Source organism: Vipera berus (assembly GCF_964194415.1).
Source record: "Vipera berus genome assembly, chromosome: 10".
Taxonomy (NCBI): Eukaryota; Metazoa; Chordata; class Lepidosauria; order Squamata; family Viperidae; genus Vipera; species Vipera berus.
Window position 1 is genome coordinate 4,650,699 of NC_138213.1, and position 20,148 is coordinate 4,670,846.

General features: G+C 39.9%; 1 protein-coding gene across 8 annotated transcripts in view; it reads right to left on the reverse strand.

The window, feature by feature from the left end:
- CHD9 (chromodomain helicase DNA binding protein 9) overlaps positions 1-19,619 on the reverse strand; it is a 48,884-nt gene extending 29,265 nt beyond the window's left edge. For 5 of the 8 annotated variants that reach the window (XM_081335752.1, XM_081335751.1, XM_081335750.1 and 2 more), the window contains exons 1-5: positions 19,390-19,619; positions 14,069-14,166; positions 12,465-12,553; positions 9,775-11,351; positions 1,765-2,099 (exon numbers count right to left, since the gene is read on the reverse strand). In XM_081335752.1, the coding sequence (XP_081191878.1) occupies positions 1,765-2,099; positions 9,775-11,184 (1,745 nt within the window). In that variant the 5' untranslated portion in view covers positions 11,185-11,351; positions 12,465-12,553; positions 14,069-14,166; positions 19,390-19,619. Of the gene's footprint in view, positions 1-1,764; positions 2,100-4,299; positions 4,503-4,668; positions 4,990-9,774; positions 11,352-12,464; positions 12,554-14,068; positions 14,167-19,389 lie in introns of those variants that run through there. The other 3 variants (XM_081335755.1, XM_081335754.1, XM_081335756.1) reach the window with 2 other exon arrangements.
- Between the last annotated feature and the right edge of the window lie 529 nt (positions 19,620-20,148).

Below are 20,148 nucleotides of genomic sequence, written 5' to 3' on the forward strand. Positions count from 1 at the left end.
AATTTTGCCAATTAACATTAAATGATATCTAGACACAGAGTACCCAAAATCAAACATGCAAGCAAAGAAACAAAAGGCACGATCCAATTCTATTTTATAACCTGACGAGCATGAAGGTTTTAAGGAGAGAATCTTATACAAAAGACCTTAAGCCTGAACTGCACTTTTGAGTTCCTAAGAGAGTCCCAAATGTACATCTCCTGTGGGAGGGAGTATTCATGTAGTCATCCAACCATATGTCCCAAGAATCATGTATCTCTCCAACTTTTAATTTGCAACACAGAGTGCTCTCATTTGGAAATTATACCATAATTGGATGTTGAATCAAATAACATGTGACATATATGTAAGGTTATAAGGCTAAGTATTGCTAATTTAAAATACGTGAATAATTAGCATTTGTAACTTCAGGAATCAAGGTGATGTTTTTAACCAAGTGAGACCCGTAAAGATTTTGAATTGCTGTAGTGTCAAAGAACAAAACACTAATTAGAATTTAAACAGATTGCACAAATAATCTTTTACTTCCGTTTTTGCAGGGGGAGGGGGAACTATGGCTCTTTTATGATCTGTGATCTTCAACTAGCTGAGCATGCTGACTCGGGAATTCTGGGAGTTGAAATTCCCAGATCGTAAAAGGGCCACAGTCCTCTTCCCCCCCCCCCCCGCAGTAGTGAATCAGTTTGAGCAGTGGGCAGAAGCTGGAGGCAACTGGGAATTGGGTTTTGTGCTACTGGTAAGCAGGCTGCATGGATGTGCCTTTCGAGTAGTTCATGAAATCCATTTAAACAACAAAGTAAGCAATTAATCAGCAGACAAATCCATACCTGAAAACATGCTTTAAGCCGTATCCTTTATCCTTCCCTTTCTTTTTTTAATAAAATAAACGTCCCCTTAATCATCAAACTACAGCTGCTGCAGTCAGACCATTCTGGCAAGCTTCCATATTGCACATGATTCATCCTGCCAACTTCATGACTCATAATTCTGAAAGCCACCTAAGATTACATAGATCAAATCCATGTCTGTGTGCCTCAAACAAACATGGACGCGCCTACCCAAAGCAGAGACACTTGTGTTACCTTGCAAAAATGGACTAAGATTGGTTCATGTCCACTTTTAGCCATAGAGTTTGCTGGGTGATTTTGAATCAACCATTTTTTTCTCAACTCAATTTGCCTCTGTAACCTGATTGTTTTTAGATAAAAGTGATGGTGCTTCGGGGTGTTTAATGTATGCTATGTTACCTCCAGGAATAACATGCAATATAAATCCATAACCACACACACACACACACACACACACACACACACACACACACACACAAAAATCACATAAGCTAGATTTTTTTTTAAAAAAAGTGTATTGATTAATACCTGATTAATACCTAACTCTCTCTCTTACTAGATTGAGATATGGACAAAACTAAATTTGAGTGACAAATATGTCAATTATATTAGTAGTTCAAACACATTCTGTGGTGATTTATTTGATCTTGGGATATATATATTTTTTTTGCATACAACACCATAGAGAACATTTATTTATTAGTAGATTTATATCCTTCTCTAATTGGCCAGACTCTGGATAGTTCAAAACTGGGCTACAGGCTTAGTCTACATAACGTTTGTAGAATATATCTAATTTTTCACTGTTATTTGAAATCTGCAACATTGTCTCGGCTCCACCACCTGAATTAAAGTCCAAATGAAAAAAAAAAAAGTACAGGGATACGGCATAAAGGAAAAATATGGGCCAACTTACCCGATTTTTGCTCTTTCTTTAGTTTTAGAAGAACCAGTTTTGGCCTTTTTGCTTTCTCTGTCTTTTGGTTTGGATTTAGCCTTTCTCCCCTTTTTTTCTTCTTTCCCCTCTGCTGAAACACTTGGGAAATTTTCCGGGCTCATGACACGCGGGATGTTTCTCTCCCCTCTCTCTTTTGCTTTGGCGATTGCCTCGGATATGATGCGGTTGGCTTTTTCTTGCTTACTTTCGGACTCCACTTTTTTCTTCTGTTTCTTTTCAAGCATCGACTTCACCTGGGTATTCTGCAACTTAGTGTAGACCCCGGAACCGTCTGCTTTCTTGGCAGAGGGGGGCTGCATGGGGGAAAAAAAAATATAGGTTACTCATCTCAGATAAAGCAACCGAGGCAACTCAAAATCTCAGAGCAAGCAAGTAATAGTCAACAGGAACTGCTCCCAAATACAGGTAGTCCTCGACTTACGACCACAACGGAGCCCAACATTTCTGTTGTTAAGTGAGACATTTGGTAAGTAAGCTTCAGCCCCATTTTACGACCTTTCTTGCCACAGCTGTTAAGTGAATCGGACACCCCCACTGACTTTGCCTGTCAAAAGGTTGCAAAAGGTGATCACACGACCTTGGGACCCAGCAATGGTCATAAGTACGAGTCAGTTGCCAAGCAGCCGAATTTTGATCCCATGACCATGGGGATGTCACAAAGGTCGTTCAGTGTGAAAAACAGACGTAAGGCACTAAATGAACTGTCGTTAAGTCAAGGACTGCCTGCACATGGTTCCAGCACTGAACAAAAATTCTACGCACGTTTAACCCAGAATAAATGTGTTCTAAGGGACATGCTTGCTTCCAAGTTTAGAAGCGCAGCTCGACAAAGCTGTTTGCAGTGGAGGTGAGGAAAAGCCGTGGATTGTTTTGACACCTCCAAAGCTTTCCAAACCTGAATCCGCCAAGAAGGGAAGAGTGGTTAGGAATATATCATCTCTTTTCTGACGGCTCTTTTTAAAGCCTCCTTCTCTCATTCACTGTATTAAGAGGAAAAAAACCTCTATAGCAGAAAGGCCCAATTCTGGGGCCTTTTAAAGGAATACAGGATTTTCAGCAGTGAAAGAATATTTTGTTCTTATTTTCCTTCACGCAGTGGATCTGGTATTGCTTCTAGAGGTTAGACATTCGATACTTTCATGCAGATTCAATAAAAAAGGAAATGCTTGAATCATCTCACAAATTTGCTAAAAATCATTTTTTATTGATCGTTTAATTATGATCAAAAAAAATCATAAAAACGGCAATCATATTCCTCCTGAAGGAAAAAAAAATCCAATACTCTTGACTTCTCTGTAACACTTAGAAGAAAGAAGGATACCTAGCTTCATTTACAAGAAAACTGCTTCATATTAGGCCCGATTTATTTTGTGCAATTAAAAACAAAAACAAGCATCAACATGTTAAGAGACAGATAACATGTTTAAGTACTTTCTCCTCCGTTGCAATTGGTAGTCATACTTAAATATAAAAAGATAGCATACTTACAAACCGTTAAATCAAAACAATGACGCATACTTTGGGTTTTACAATTCTTGACTTTTGAATCCAAAGATTCTGTTGCATAAAATGTGCAGGGGGCTGGGGGATTAGTGAGCACGCACAGATTCGGAGCACAACAGAGGATCACCAGCCTTCCAGACAAGGGTTTCCAGTCTTCAATCACAAATGTGGGTGGGCCAGTATAGCATTCCTGCTGCAACTGCATTTATCCATAGTCTCCATTTTAATTTTTGTTTCCTTCTTTTCTGCTCTATTTCCCCTGAGTCATAAATTTACCTCTGCAGGCCCAACTCATATTTTCATCACTGTGCATACAAATATTTTAAATAGATTTTTTGTATAACTGCTTCTTATTACTCTCATTACCTTCTCTCTTGAATTTTTAAACGGAATAAGATTTCTTAACGGCACTTTTTTTTTTCCTATCTGAACAAGCAGAATAGTGTAAAGAACTCCATGGAAAGGAGCAATGTAGTACATTCTCCACTGCTCTACGCAGAGTAAAGTTGGATGTCAAATGATGTACTGATGAAGCATCAAGAAAAATCTTACTTACATAACACGCAAGTTAACGTCATAACAAAATCTGTACGTAAAGCATTGTTTTACAGTCAGAGACACAAGGCATTTGTGTAGAATAGACTTTCACTGCAACGCTACGCCTTTTCACACTAAGATGATCCCAATCAATCAGTTATGAAAATACCCTTTGTTTAAAATTTCATGTATAGCTGATTCACAGGAAACAGTTCAACAGTCCCTTTTGTTTGACCGTTGTTTCTAAATGTACTCAGATTGAAATTCCTGATTGCAGCATAAACAATTACAGCAGCTTTTCTGAGACTGCATGGAAAGACAGTTTTAAAAAGCACAATGCAAGGAATGGAAAGAATTTCCTATCCAAACCCGGGGGGGGGGGGGAGGGAAGAAGGAAAAAAAGAGAGAGAAAGAGAGACAGATAAAGAGATAATAATTATGTTGTGTTCTCACCCATAAATGTGCGTCTCACTACAGCAAGGGGGAAAGTCAGGAATTTCCAAGTACATTTTCAGGACAATTCTACTTTGCTTCCCTGGATACATTTTTTTTCTAGGAGAGCCTCATCAAAGCCCTAACCCACAGTGCTGCGGCACCAGGAAGAAAAAGCAGGGCTTAGGATAGCTCAGTAAAATGCCATCTCAAGGCCAGCAAGCTACCACAAATCACCGAGATTCGAGAAAACAGCAACAAGCTCAAGATGGCGATACAGGCACGACTCCCGTAGCAGCAGCAGCCAGTAATAAGGAAGATTATTCAATCCCATTAGCCTTTTAGCCCAAAGAACCCCTCCTCCTCCCACTCATTCAAGCTTTCACTTACCCTTCCTCTTGGCCTCTTCACTGAAGACATTTTTGGCATGGACAAAGGTTGCCCTCTGGTTTTTCACCACCCGAGGAGGTAGGTAGCGTTCAAGAGAACAGCATTGAAAGAAGATTGCTAAATGGCCTATTTAAGGCAGCCCAAAGCCAAGGCAGACGCAGCCTTCCGCAAATACACATTATGATTTATCAACATATTTCTTCCTGGACTGGCATTAAGTCTCCTTCCTCTGCTAGACAAGTACACCCTTCGGCCGCTCCGGGACGACTTGGCTTTCAAAAATAGCTGCTAAGCGGAGAGCTAGCTTCCCACAAAACACCAAAAGAAATGAATGCACAAAGCATCAAAATGCATCGGCGGAGTGAATATTAGAGATGTCGTTAAAAATACTGACTCCTTCTGCGGAAGTAGGCCAGCAGATGGTGCTACCAGTTATTATTCCATTAGACTCTGCAATTTAACCCTCAATGGACTGTTCTTCCCTACATGTGGCAGAAGAGTTAACTCTTAATTCTTCCACCTTCTGCAACAGCTCAAATAACACTTTTATGGGTGACGTACTCGAGGAGTGTTTAAAACCTGACAAATAACTTTTTTCCAAAAGAATCCTGTCATGGTTTTGCCAAATGAATTATTTTTGTAACTGTTGTCAGAAGCTCGGGAACGGCACAAAGATTTTAACATGATGCGTTCAGAAAGAATAGGAACGGTTTATACAGGATTACCTTGAACTGGTGTTTAAACTCAGTGCCTTATACCTTGTCTAAACTAGAACTAATCTTCTATCTTCTTTTCATTCTACGATATTTGGGGGGATAAATTAGGTAATCAAGAATATTTCCTAAAACATCATCCTCACATTTTTGTCAAGAAAGGAAACAAAATATTTATAATTATCTTAGTGGCAAAAAGAGTCTGAAGCTATGAATGTATTTACATATTAAAAGCAAAAGGTTTTTTAAAATTATTTTGGGCTTGATCAATATTATGTCTTATTAATATGCAATTGAATTAAGCATCATTAATAGCATCTATTTGCTGATTTGTTGTTGTTGTTATTAGCTGCGAAGTCGTGTCCGACCCATCCCAACCCCATGGACCACGTTCCTCCAGGCCTTCCTGTCCCTCTACCATCTTCTTTAAGCTCACGCCTCCTGCTTCAGTGACTCCATCCAGCCACCTCCTTCTCTGTCGTCCCCTTCTTCTCTTGCCCCCCATCTTTCCCAGCATTAGGCTCTTCTCCAGTGCTTTACTGGTTTTATTTACACATAACTGAAACCTAGAATTTATGAAGTTTGGCTTAGAATAAATAAATGAACCCCTTTCCTCTGCAAACAAACCAGGAAAACTCCAGGTTTAGTTAGCATAATTTGTTACATCCTAACTACCTAAAAATCAAATCCAATGAACAAACCACAGGTTCGGATTCCAACTTGCTGGAGTAAGCACAAGCCAGAGATTCCAATTTAGATAACACTAAATGTCGGTTTTACACATCGGAATATTGTGGACAAGGATCATATAACATTTCTGATGAGCATCGAAATCCTTTCTTGTTTAGCCCAAAGTAATAATATGAAAGCAGTTATGCTCTTGCTTACAGTCTTGGAAATCTACCACAAAACATGGCATTGTCTACTTTGAAGAAATATTTCTTCCATAATACTTAGGATAGCAAAGCCACATTTAAATATGAAATCTCAAAGATGAAAAGAGTGGAAAATAAATGGCAAGATCATACCACAGAGAGAAGATCACAAAGCCCAATGCAGAAGAAATGCTGTAAATAGTATTTAAATAGTTATACACACTATTTATGAAACCAGTGGAACTATTGAAGTTAACATATTTTCCTTAAATGGTTGCAGTGACAAAGAATAAGGCTAATGAACTGACCAAATTACATAGAAATACATAAAAAAATAAACTTTTCAAGTTCCCAATTGTGGATGCTGAATTTGTTGAATTAAGAATGTATAACAATCTTAACAAATTCATTCTTTTTTAAAATAAGACAGTTCTTTCTATTCATTGCTTATTAAATACTTCCAGAGAATAACAAAATACATTCAGATTCAGAGAATTCTGAATTATTCTCAAGCAAAAGTTTAATGAATTTTAACAGGATTTTCTTTCACGTAATTGTTTCAGAATTGTGGTAGAAAACAGGTTCAAGGAATAAGAGAGACAAGACAAATTCAGAAAAAAGGGGGAATCAGAAATAATTAAGGGATCATATCTGATGGTTATCTCAGCTGAACCCATAATTGGCAGTCTCAAGAGGGCTGCCTGTCCTGGCCTATTGATTCTCATGAACTAATTTTGAAATTAGTCATGTGCAGATTAAAACACAGTGCAATATATAGGCTTTATATACCTCGGTCAAATTTCATTTAGTGGGAATTTTAACAGGGGTTTTGTTTTGTTTTGTTAAAAATAAAATGTACTGTAAAACTTTTCAATAAAAAAACAACAAACAAAGCTACCAGTCAGCATTACTTCATTAAGTAAGGGACAAATGACTGACTTCAACTGGACTCATGATAAACAATGGCTTGTTATTAAGGAAATATACTACAATAACAGGCTCACATACTCCCCCTTTCTCTTCTCCAGTGAGCACAAGTTCTTCTACACGACAAACTATTTTCAACTTTAAGGATGGTTTCAGACTTAAGCTGGCTTGTTTCAATACATCATAATTAAGATTCAATACAGTTCAAAGTTCTGTTGTAGTCCAAAATTATGATTAATAAAAATTAGTACTATTCACATTAGAGAAAGAAAAGCAAAAAAAAGGAGGTGAGAAAGAAGAACCCAAGGTTTGTTAGGAATTGCTCTCAACACTTCCTGGGCATCCTTCAGCTATGTGGACTTCACCTATTAGAATCCTCAGCAATTACCATGTTGGATGGGACATCTGGCAGTTCACACATCTGACGTATGTTTTTTACATCACTGTGCAAAAATTGTTTTTATATCACTGCACCTCTGTTTCAGAAAATTATTCTTCAACAGAATGGTTAAATCTCAATTCAGAGGCAACTTTGACTTGTGCTTAATCTGACTTTGAACCCAAAGCATTACTCCTTAGATAAACTGTCATGAACCACGAATTCCAATTTACTACGCTCCCTTTTCCCACTGCTTCCTGGAATCCACTTCCTGTTTATACTTTGCTTTAAGGAGGAACAGAGGACGCCAAGAGCACGAAAACTACTGTTAATGACTTTGCTTTCAGTTACCGAGTTTCCTGGCAGTGCAAAGCAGCTTAGCTAGGATCATATTTCAATTCTGGCTGCCAGTTCAGGACAAGAAAACTTTCTCCTAATGCATAATTGGTGACAGAGAGAACCAATGTCCTGAGAATTCAAAAAGTGATATATTCATAAAAATCCATGTCAATGTTTTTGCAATATATTTATACTGGAATGGCTAACTTGTACGTATCAAGAGACTTTGGAAGTCGGTATCTGTTCACTTTTGAGCAAAGTAACATTATGCAAATTATGCAAATTTATTTCTCTCTCCCCTAGCTATCCTAGACCTTTTTCTACATATCTTCACAATAGCAACCTGCTACTAAAAAAATTACACACATTTTAAAATTCTTGACATATAAAGACTTATATTACTAATAGATAACTTAAGTCCCATTAATTTCAATAGTCCTACTCTAAGTTTGACGTAGTCTGGATCCTATATATTCTTAATGATTTATAGGCCATCTTGTCCATCCTTCTTTTGCAAGAAGTTTTAAGCATTCATACTACATTCGTATATGATTTTATCTAGAGGCATTGTTTGCTTAATATTTTTATTCAAGTCTTTAAAAAGTACATGCATTAAGACAGTAATATTTCACACGCTAATTAAATCATTAGCTCTGCTTATCTGATATTCAAAAGAAATCAATATAGATGCTAATGCCTGCTCAACAGTTATTTAATAATTAGAATACTTTTAATTTGTAGTGGCCATCAAAGGAAGAGAAAAGCTATATAATTTAAGACTTCTAAAAAATCATACCCCTGATTTTTAGTGACAAAGCATTGCCTCTAGGACAAGACTTCAGTCATGTCCTCAAGATATCCTGTGGCATATTTCAAAGTAAAACTGTGTATACAATACTCCATCTGTATAATACAATACTACCCAGGATTATATTCTGTCTAAAAATGAACTATTGATACTAATGGAAGTATTTATTTATTTTATTAAATTGCACGAGTAACTGACTGAAAATCAACATAAAGCAGGCTAAACATTCTAAGATCAACCGGAATACTGGAAAGACAGCATTTCAGTCAATTCATCCACACGTACAATCTTTTGATTCTTATGTGTTAGCTAATATTATGGTTAAAAAACTGTATGCACAAAATTAAAAAAGCATGTACCTGAACAAAAGTATTTTTTAAAGAGACTTGCTTGGGAGGCATCTAAAAACTTTTAATATATATGATTATAATATGAATTTGTTGTTTTATTTCTTTGTTTACATCCCAAAGCTCAACAGTTGGCAAAACTGAAAGTACAAATAGTAACTACAGTCTGTCAAGTCACATAGATCAAATTTAAAAATGTGTGTTGTCTTTTGCAAAATATAGAAGAAAACTACAGTTTCTGAAATGGACATTCATTTTAATTTCCACCAAAAATAATTGAAATCTTGTTTAACAAATCCCTTCTGTAGATTTACACATGCATAAGTATCTTTCAAGATACAGTAGTTACTAATTAATTCTGATCTTGTTAGCTAATGTTGGCCCACAATATAGTAAAGAATAAACTAGTCAAGGCACAACACTGTTCTACAACAGTCCCAAAGGTGTTTTTTCAAAAGGCAACTGGACTTTGTTCTCCTTGAAGACGTTTCGCTTCTCATCCAAGATGCTTCTTCAGTTCTGACTTTCAGCTCAAGCACTTCAGTGATCCTGGGGTCTTCCAATCAGAACTGAAGAAGTTTCTTGGATGAGAAGTGAAACATCTTCAAGGAAAACAAAGGAAGTCCAGCTGCCTTTTGAAAAAGCACCTTTGGGACAACCATGACCTGGATGACTGAGAATCTCTCCATAGGCCCTCTAAAACAGTATTGCTACTTACCTGGGCTTGAGCAGTGACGTTCGTCTGCTCTGCCTGATGTAGATGAGAACCAGGAGGATACCAAGGATGGTTGCAATTCTGAGCCTGAGCCTGAAGAAGGTTTGTTTGTGGGACAATGCGTTGTTCCAGCTGATGTTCTAAATCATTACTTGGGGTGTCCTGAACAAATGCAGTTTCATCAAACTGGGGAAGGAGATCTTCCTGCAGAAGCGCTTCTGGGTCCAGCTCTGTAAATGACTCACTTTGAGACGCCACCTGATGGAGCAAATTCTCATCCAAAGACGAGAAACCATTACCCTCTATAGGATCACTGAAGTGGCTTAGCTGAGGACCCGAACCAGGAGGGGTAGAAAAATTAATGTTCACCGCTGATAGTTTTGAACTGCTGAAGTTGCCCTGAGGTTGTGCTGAATGCAACACGTGGAAATTATTTGAAGTCAGTGATGTACTTGAATTAAGGAGGCTGTCTGAATCTTCTTGTTTGGTCCCTCTTCGAGTTGCGAAGGCATCGCTTCCCGAAAAGTCAGAGAGAGGATGACCTTGCTGGCTAACAGAAAGAGTTGCAGAAGATTGAAGAAGACTGGAAGGAGAGATCTGGTTGCTATGATAGGAAAAAGGAGGAGAAAACTGCGTGTTAATAGAGCATGACGTTATCGTAGGAGGTGGCCCGTCATAGTTTCCTTCTTGATTTCCACAAAAGTGGGGCGAGTTATTCCTAGTCTGAGAAAAGGATGGCATAGAGATAGACTGTTGTGATTTTGATACATCAACAGCTTGGGATGGATGGGGAACATTAGTTCTATGTGAAACAGATGCATTCACCTCCATGAAACCATCAGGCTGATTCCGAGTGTTCTCTCCTGCATTTATGCTTTGCTGCAACTGCAATGAGGCACATGGATGATGATGCTCACTGGCCTGAAATAAGGCAAAACTGTGGTGTGCTACAAAGCTTTTAGTTTGCTGCATAGACTGCGTAGGTCCTTGATGGAACGGAGATCCATTCTGATTAGGAACACTGCTCGAAGTCTGGTGCCCCCACATCGGACTCCCATCTGCTACATCAGGAAATAATCCATTAGTTTGATTTTGTGGATGGACAGGAGAGCAACTGAACTCAGAATGTGGGGATAAAACGTTTTCAACAGGACTACTGAAGGACTGACTTACTTGAAGTTTCAGAGAATCATACTGGTTTAGATGTTCGTAATCGTTCATCTTTTGCTGAGTTTGCGTCTCCTGCACGTGGTTCAAAGAATCAATCTGCAAAGGCTCAAACTCTGCACCCAAGTTCAACTCATCAACCAGAGAAACAGGCCCAGTTTGTACAAAGGCATCATCTGACAAGCCTTCCAAGGTATCACTAAAAAGATTGGCATCATCAAAAAAATCCATCATAGGGTCTGTCATCTTGACACAGTTGTGTGACTATGCTACTACCACAAATGGAGTTAGCGAGGCTCGCAGCAGCACACACCAACAAAATATTTTTTTTCAGTGGGAAGCACTTCATCTAAGCCATGTTGACATCCACCAGCATTTTTGTAGAAATAAAATCTTGAAGTGTTTTAAATATCCTAGGTAAGAAAGGAAAAAAGCAGTTAACAATTTGGAATATCTTTTAATTCCCATGTATTATATTTTTAATCATTATATCTATTGTATATCAAAGTAAAGTAAGCAAGCTCAGTTAATTTCCCCAAATTCCCAGAAAAAGTAGCTGTTGATGGGATAAAAATATATATTTTTAGGGACCTGGAAAATAAATGTCCGTGTGGTTGAAGGAATGTATTTGCAATGTACATAACAATTCATACAACTGAGTAATATATTGCTTTACCTTTACTTATCATGCTTGATTTCAGTATTTTGCCCCAGTTCATTCTTTTCCACAGTGATGTTATATGTAACTGAAATACAGTCACTAGAAAATATATGTTCAGTTTAAGGAGAGTAGGTTCGTACACAGTACTAAGCCATAATACAGTTATTTGGTTTTAGCTTTGTGTGTTATATTAATTCACTCAGAATACAAACGTTAACACTGTAATTGAAATTCCGTCATAAACACTTTCTGATATCTTCTTACTGATATGTTTCTAAATATATTTTTATATATGAATATATGTATTTTTCTTTTTTGCCCTTTCACTGCTTTGGCGGTCGAGGGAGATACAATGTTTTGGCTTTTATTTATTTATTTTATTTATTTATTTATTTGTTTGTTTGTTTGTTTTTATATACCGCCCTTCTCCCGAGGGACTCTTTTGCTCTTCTGGCAGCCTCAACCATTGTTAATTGATGTTGTAACAGTGTGTGTTTGATGTTGTCTCTCCATCATCTTCTGGGTCTGCCTTGTGTTCTCTGACCTTCTCCTCTTTTTATATATGCCTCCTATGGTATGGAATCCCACAACATCCTCTCCAGGTGAGCAAACTACTCTATTTGCTGTTTTTGTATGTAGTTTGGTTAAGATTGGTTATATTGCCAATTCTTCCTCTTATGGTCTCATTTTTTATTTTATCCCTTCTGGTCATTCCAGTAACTTTCCTCAAATATGTATTTATAAATGTAAAAATTAGATAAAATTATAACATTGCCCAGCTTCAAACATGGATTAAAACTTTAATAAGTGAAGAATTTAATTATAAATTTCATAAATAGATAATAAGAAAAAAAATCATCCTTACCCATTAATACATAGCACATTTTGTTACAAAAGTTTTACTTAGTCCTGGGAAATATTTGGTCCCTGATATAATTTGGTAGCATTACAGATCTGAAAGATAAATATTTTTAAACAATTTAGTTCCAGCATAATACCTTTTTTTGAGCCCTGCAAATTTGCTGGTATGAAAAATGTTAGGCGGAAAATACAAAATCTGGATAGGAGATTGAGGCATCAAGGTACTGCACACTTCTGCAAATACAGACAATTCTGAAGTATTAGTTCTAGTATCATGTTTTATCATATAGCACTGGTGGAAAAGCTATTACTTTAACCTCATTAAAAGCACATGTCCCAGTACTACCAATCTTAAATAGTTCTTAATTAGAGCATATTTTAATTAAACAAAGCAAACATTGCTTCCAGCAAAACTATCTTAACACCATGGGCCAAAGAAGATTTAAGGCACAATTTAACTTTTAACACAGATTTAGAGCTCCCATTAGAGTTGTTTGATTGATCTCTCACTCTAGCTTTAAGGCCAGGTTGTGGAGCTACTATAAATTCTGGTAAAAAAGCATCCATTGGCTAATGCTAAACTCAGTATAATCTAATACTACACAGCAAGCCAGTGTTGAAAACTGGATGGAATGTGAAAGAATCTCTAGGCAATAGCATAGGCAGGGCTCAGAAGCCAATGATATCTGCTCAAGGCATATCAACTAGATCAGTGTTTCTCAACCTCAGCCGCTTGGCTGGCTGGGGGCATTCTGGGAGTTGAAGTCCATGCATCTTAAAAGTGGCTGAGGTTGAGAAACACTCCACTAGATCATTCTTTTCCAGCAAAACTTTTCATGATTTAATTGTGCACCCAACAGCTTAAATCGGGAAGGCACCTCCCATCCAGAGTTCTGCAGACATTACTCCCTTGCTTCATGCCTCTGCTGTTCCAAATCATTTTCCTAGTCCCCAAGAACCGAGTCTCAGGGGCTGCAACAAGAATTATGGAGAAGGAACTCTGAATAACCCACGCTATTCTCATTTTGTTTTATTCTCTCCAATAGCATATGTCATGATCTGATCTTAATCTTAATAAAACTTCAGATAAAATATCAATATTTTACCAGGTAATTAAATGATTTATTAATTAGATAATTAATAGATTATCTGAATCTTAAATAAATATACTCAGGAGATAAATCTGTTTTGGTGCAGGAGGGATTTGTTTTCGATCCCCTCAGAGACAATTTTCAGAATTGTCCCAGAATAAGGCTTCTATCAAAACTAGATTTTGCAGCTGGAGGGATCATAGAATTGGTGTACCACGGTTTGAGATATCTCAAGTCTATAGTGCTTTTTTGTCAAAGGTGAACATTGATAAACATCGCACTGATCCCTTATAAGCTCTGCCCCTCTGAGGAGGCAGTATTTGGCCAACTGCTTAAAGGAGGTAACTGAAGACAAAGAGCAAATCTATTTCATTTTGTGACAAACAAAATCTGTACACGTGACAGTTATTGACATAACCAAAGTAACTCATAAGTCCTCTCAGTAGGATTTAAGTCAATTATCCAGAGAACAGATATTTCATAAATAGGTTCTGGAGCAGAACACAAAAACTCTTACCATTTGGTACACAAATTGATTCCCTTTTGCAGGTTGCACTGACACACCAGTGTTGACTGAAAAAACTTTCTTCTAGCAATATTATTGGGACAGCAGAACTGAAAAGACGAGGAAAAAAAGCATTAATAAGGCAGAACTGCCACAGACCCAGCTTTAAATGAGTTAAACTGCTCCGATAAACTGGAATCTGCAGTATGTTAATGCTATAAGAAAAAGTTCTTTTGTTTTGTTTGCATTTACTTTTACACTTGCAATAGTTTTATACTCTTGATATGGTCAAATGACTACATCAAAAAGGTTTCTACTAGTAGTACTGTAGTAAATAAATAGTTACACCTGTTATAAGGCATGCAAAAAGCATATCCTAGATATATCATTTAAGTTCAAAAGAAGTTAAGATAATAACTTTTTTCACTATGGTAGACACTATAGACTCTACTATGGAACACATTACAATGGGAGTTTTGGGACAGAAAAAAAACACTAAACCTTCATTGAACATTTAAAATATAAAATTTATTCATTCAAGATATAGAGATGACAATCTATCAGACAGGACTGAAGAGAAATTAAGACTAATTCATAGAGAACAAGAATACAAAGGTTACCAGGATATACTACTAAAACTATCCCACTTGTCTGTTTGTAACCTTCAATTGGGCAAAACAGGCCATTATAGGTCAACAATTTTTCAATCAACATGCCTCAAATGGGCTAACTTAAAAAATCCGCTCAGAATCCATTATTCCCATGGGATTAAATTTTGGCGAAGTTGGGGCCTATTTAGTGCCACTGTGTGCTCATCCATGGTCAGGAGATTCTCATTTCAAACTCTCCCTGCCAGTTACCCACTAGGAAGGTTAATGGGGAAGCTGGCAGGAAATTGGTGGTTACCCCCACTCCCACTGCTTTTTTGCCTGCCTAGGTCATTCTATTTCTCTATTTACTGTTAGTTAAAGCAACCGCGATGAAGAAATATTGATAAGGAGGATGAAAGTGAGGTACACAGGGAATAGATGGCAAGGATTATTTCTAAAAATTACTAGTATGATAGTAGATTACACATCCTAGACAGTCATTGTATTTAGGCTCTCCAAATCATCTGTATTGTATGTTTTTATTCTATACTTTCCCAATTCGTGTTTGTTAAAAAGGATCTGAAAACTGTCAGTTACTAGCCTTTCTGACCTAAATGTTTTCCAATATAGTATATCTGACTAAAAGATCACAATAACGTACATATTATTTATTATAAAAAATCACAGACAAAATAGAGCAGTCACACTGCTTATAGTACAAGTATTATATTTTATAATATATCCAATGCTGGAAGTTTTGAGAAAATAGGTTAGTCCAATAGGCAAACTTAGTAGGGGCATGCAACATATCCCAACTTCAAAACAGGCTGTCCTGATCTTATTGGAAGTGCTTCAATCATTCCAGAATTATACAACAACAGTTTTGAAATGGAAACACAACCATTTCAAGTTTGAAACATGTCCAATAGGACACTTGGCAAGAATGAAACAGCTGTTTCAAACTTTTTGAAATTGGAACAGATTACTTCAAACTCAAAATGCATTAATTTTGAGCTTGAACGTTTGTATTATATTTAATGACATGGTAAATATGCTAACTACTTCACAGCACACTGATCAATCAAATGAAAATTCACCAAGACTATGATAATGGCAAGCTGCAATGAATTTAAAGAGGACTTGTTTGACCTTTTTTTTACCAACTGCAAACTAATTTGCATTTATTAATGAAATAGCAACAGTCTTGTATTAATAGGAACTAAAGCAAAACTATGCAACTTTGACTTTAAAATGGTGATTCTGCCTACATTATGCTCTATTTCTCAGAGATCTTTTAACTTCTACAACTTACAGAACACTAACCGTGGTTTAGAAAAGGACCAACTTTTTCACTGTATATGACAACTTACAAGAAAAAAGTAATTTAATATGAAACTGATATGTGCACACACACAAACCAGCAGCCCCCCAATTATTTAGTGATGCACAAGACTATATAGGTTTTCTCTTGTTCTAATAGTTCTGCAGCCTTTCAGAGTAGCCTTTAGTTTGGCTCTGCAGTCTCTGGTCTATTGATGGTATGGCCACAGCCATCACTAGATAGCTTTGAAGGGTACAGTAATTAGAAGATTATTATTCATACTTTAAACAATCATTTTTAAGGAATCATCTCCCAGTTAAAGTAAGTGCATATATAGCCAAATATCCAACTTCCAGATAAGCTAAAATTATAAAGCATAAAAGGTTGCATCAGACAAAATAAAAGGCCACAATATGATCAGACGTCTTAGAAAACATATATATTTATCAGAGCTCTGTAAAAGCACTAAACAACTGTAGATTCATTTGCTCATTTAAAACATGAACAGTGTACAGGTTACCATACGCAAGCAACTGTAAAATGGAGATATACATGAAGTACATTATATAATTTTCAGTAAAAATATTGGAAATATGAATCATAACAATTTCACTATTTCCATACAATGTTCTTGAGCAAATGTCAGATTTTACACTTTTAATACATTATCAGCCATAGTTACCATTATGTAAAAAAAAAACCTGCACATTGAGAGATGACAGAATTAAATCCTACATATTCCAACTGGTTCACTTTGATACATCTTCTGTAAGTTAAAGCATACCCTCTCATTTTTTGTGTGTACCACCCAACTTTTACAAAACTATATCCTAGTCACTTCTCTGATGCTTCTCTCGCAAACTGGACCAAAATAAATCTCTTCAGTCTCTTATTTTTGCTTAACTATATTAAACAATTATGAAAAAAAACCTTAATTCCCCCTTTGATTTCTGAAAAGCAAGATACAGCACCAACATGCAAGCATGATGTATACTATAGCTCTTTTTTTCCTCAACATTTGCCTTTGTCTTCTGTTTAGATAATTCACTGAATCAATTTGTGGCACCCACATCTGTATTCCATTAACTGCTGGCTTTTTCTATCTATACTGACAACAATAGAGAAATGGGGAACAAGTCACAATGAAGGAAAAAGCTATCCTACTGTAGTAGTAAAGGTCCTGGACTTAGACTGGGGAAACCCAGGATCAAGTTCCCCTTCAACCAGTTCACTGGTGATGTTAAGCAAAATGTCTCCAAAGTCCTGTTGACTCCTGAAAAAGCACCTTTGGGACAACCATGACCTGGATGAGTAAGAAACTCCATAGATATTTGGGGCGAGTCATAATCTCTCATCCAACATCCCTCATAGGGTTCTTTCTGTGGGGATAAAATTAAGGAAGATCTACATATAAGATACCTTGACCTGTCCGAGGAAAGTGCAATAGAGAAAGAACAAAAAATTGCAGTAGTGCAATTTGATTTAAAAATAATAAACTTGAACAAACTATTATAGCATCAGATATGCTAACATTTAATAATAATTTATAGTACAACACAGCCCCCCCCCATCATATTCTGTTTCAAAGACTGCAGACCACACATATCTGCTACCTTTCCTTCTGCAGAGGAATTACATCTGGTTTGATCTGAGTTTAGTTCAAATATGGTTTGGTGACCATTCCAACTCTAGTTGGCATTCAACACAGGACTAAGATTACTACTGCTGCTGCTTTTTCACAAACTTCCTAGCAAGCTGGCAGAGAGTCTTTTCTCCTTCCAGCCATAAGGGTAACCCCACCCATTGCAGTGCAACTATCTGTTATTTTATGTAGAGACCTTCTCTGCTTCCACTTTAAAAAACTGAGCATATATTGGGGGTCAGCTGTTTCTCCTGCTCCTATTGGCCTGGAGGGAAAAGGACCTCACAGTACATCTTCAGAAGAGGCACTGCTCTACACGCCTGCTCGGCAACTGTGCTTCAACTATAACTTCTCTCTCTCTTAGACCAGCACGAGCCTTCATCACAGAGCAGAATATGATCTTCTGCATTGGCTTGAGTGCCCCCCACTCCCAAACATCATTTCAAGACTCTACAGTATTTCATGACTCTACAAGTCACGATACGAGGAATATTGAGGCGATGCTTATTGCAAACTGCAAGTGAAGTGATGCTCCTTCCAAAATTAAGCACCTGCTGGGTCAGGTCTTCTTCTGTGCACATGACTCTGGATCTACAGTGAAGAAGTCATGAACACTGAGCAAGCAACAAGTATGGCATGAAGCTGTCGTCCACAGCACACCCGCCTCGTACAAATTCTTTCCATGGCACCTGAACGTGCTTCTTTCTCTTGAAACAAATTGCTTTTCGCCTTCTGCCCTATGCACAGGAGCCCCCAAATGCAGATATTCTTGCAGCTGGCGGGTTACAGCTAGGACTACCCCACCCACCTTCTACTGTAGAGGAAAACCCTCCTACCAACTCGCCAGCTATGGGGCTGAAGAGTCAAGGCAGCCTCGTGCAAGAAGAACAAACCGGGGTTGCCATCACCCCCACCCACCCAACATGGATCCCTTGACCATGTTTGGTGGCAGCGTCCCCCCCAGCCTCCTCTTTCCTTCCCCCCCAACCACGGCCAGCAACTTAGGAAGGGCCAGACCTTTCCCTCCCCCTCCTTTCCTTTTAAGCGGGTCTGGGGAAAACCCCAGATCTGAGAAGTTGGGGAGGGTGTGTGTGGAAGAGGGGGACCCAAAGTGATGAAAAAAAAAAAAAAGCTAGCAGCAGCCGTCCCCCGCCCCTCTTGCCCCCCCCGCCCCCTCCCCCCCAACATTTTCTGCCGGCTGGCATCGCCGGATGGGCCACCTGGACAGGAAGTCCGAGGCTGGAGCTGGGGCGGGGGGGGGGAGGCAGAGAGGAGCCCCCACCCCTCGGGCAGGGAAGCGCGCGTGCGCGTGTGTCAGTCGCGCGGCGGCCGCCCTGCCGCTGCTCTCCCACGTGGGCGCGGGGTGGGGGAGGGGAGGGCAAGCCACGGAGGGCGGCCGCCTCCCACGGACGGGAGAGAGGGAGGAGGAGGAGGAGGAGGAGGAGGAAGGCTTCCCCGAGGTACGAGGCCCACCCACCTGCCCCCTTCTGAGGGGAAGCCTCGCAGGGCATCCCGGCGGCGGAGGCGTGACAGGCCAGGCCCCGGGGGCGGGAGGAGGGTCCCCGCGACGAGACCGGGCGGCGGCTGCTCCTGAGGGAGGGCGGGGGGGGGCGGCGTCGGGACCCCCGCCTCAGGGCGCCTTGACAGCTCGTGAGGGAGAGGCGCGCGCGCGGCGGCGCCGGCCACTCCCCTTCCCCTCAGGGAAGCCCCGCCGCCCGTTTGATCTCCCTTCCCTTCCCCGCCCGGGGCTTCCCGCCCACCCGGCTCGGCCCCGGCTTACCGGCGGGCGAGGGCAGCGGCGCGGCTGGCGAAGGCCCTGCCCGAGGCGGAGGTGGCGCGGCGGCGGCGGTGGCTGAGGGAAGGGGGCGGAGCCTCCGGGGTGGGCGCGGCGTGGCCCCGGCCCGGCCCCGCCCACCCGTCCTGCCGCGGCCTGCTCTGGCGGCTGCCAGCAGGGCCCTCTCCCCTCCCTGCCGCCCCCTCGGCCCGCGCCTGCGCGGCCCTCTCCCCTGCACGCGGCCCTGGAGCGCGGGGAGGGGGAGAGAGAGGCTTTAACGGCCGCGCCAGCCAACCCGCGCAGGGCACACATGCTTTTTCGGGCGAAGGGGGCGGGCCCGTCACGAAGCGGTCTGCGGGGCTGGAGAAGACGGGAGGGTGGTTGTATTTGCATATTTGTTAGCCGCTCGAGGATTGGTCGGAAGAGGGAGGTCCGCGCCCGACGGGAGGAGGCGGAGGAGGCGGAGGGAAGCTACAGAGTCGCGGGGCGAGGGCGCTCTGCGGAGAAGTTGGACTTCAACTCCCAGCATGCGCAGCGAGGCGCGCTGTGGAGTCTGGGAGTTGAAGTCCAGGGGGTGGAGGCGTGGCAGGTAGAAGAGGCAGAGCGAAGGAAGGTGGGCGACCTGTTTGTTGTACCCGTCCGGCTTTTTGCACCTTTTCTTTTTTTTTTGGCACTCTTGACACTCCCGTTTTTATTATCTTGAAGTTATATTCCTCCTTTAATGCTGTGTTTGGGGAAATTGTGCTTCCTATGCCAGCGTACTTG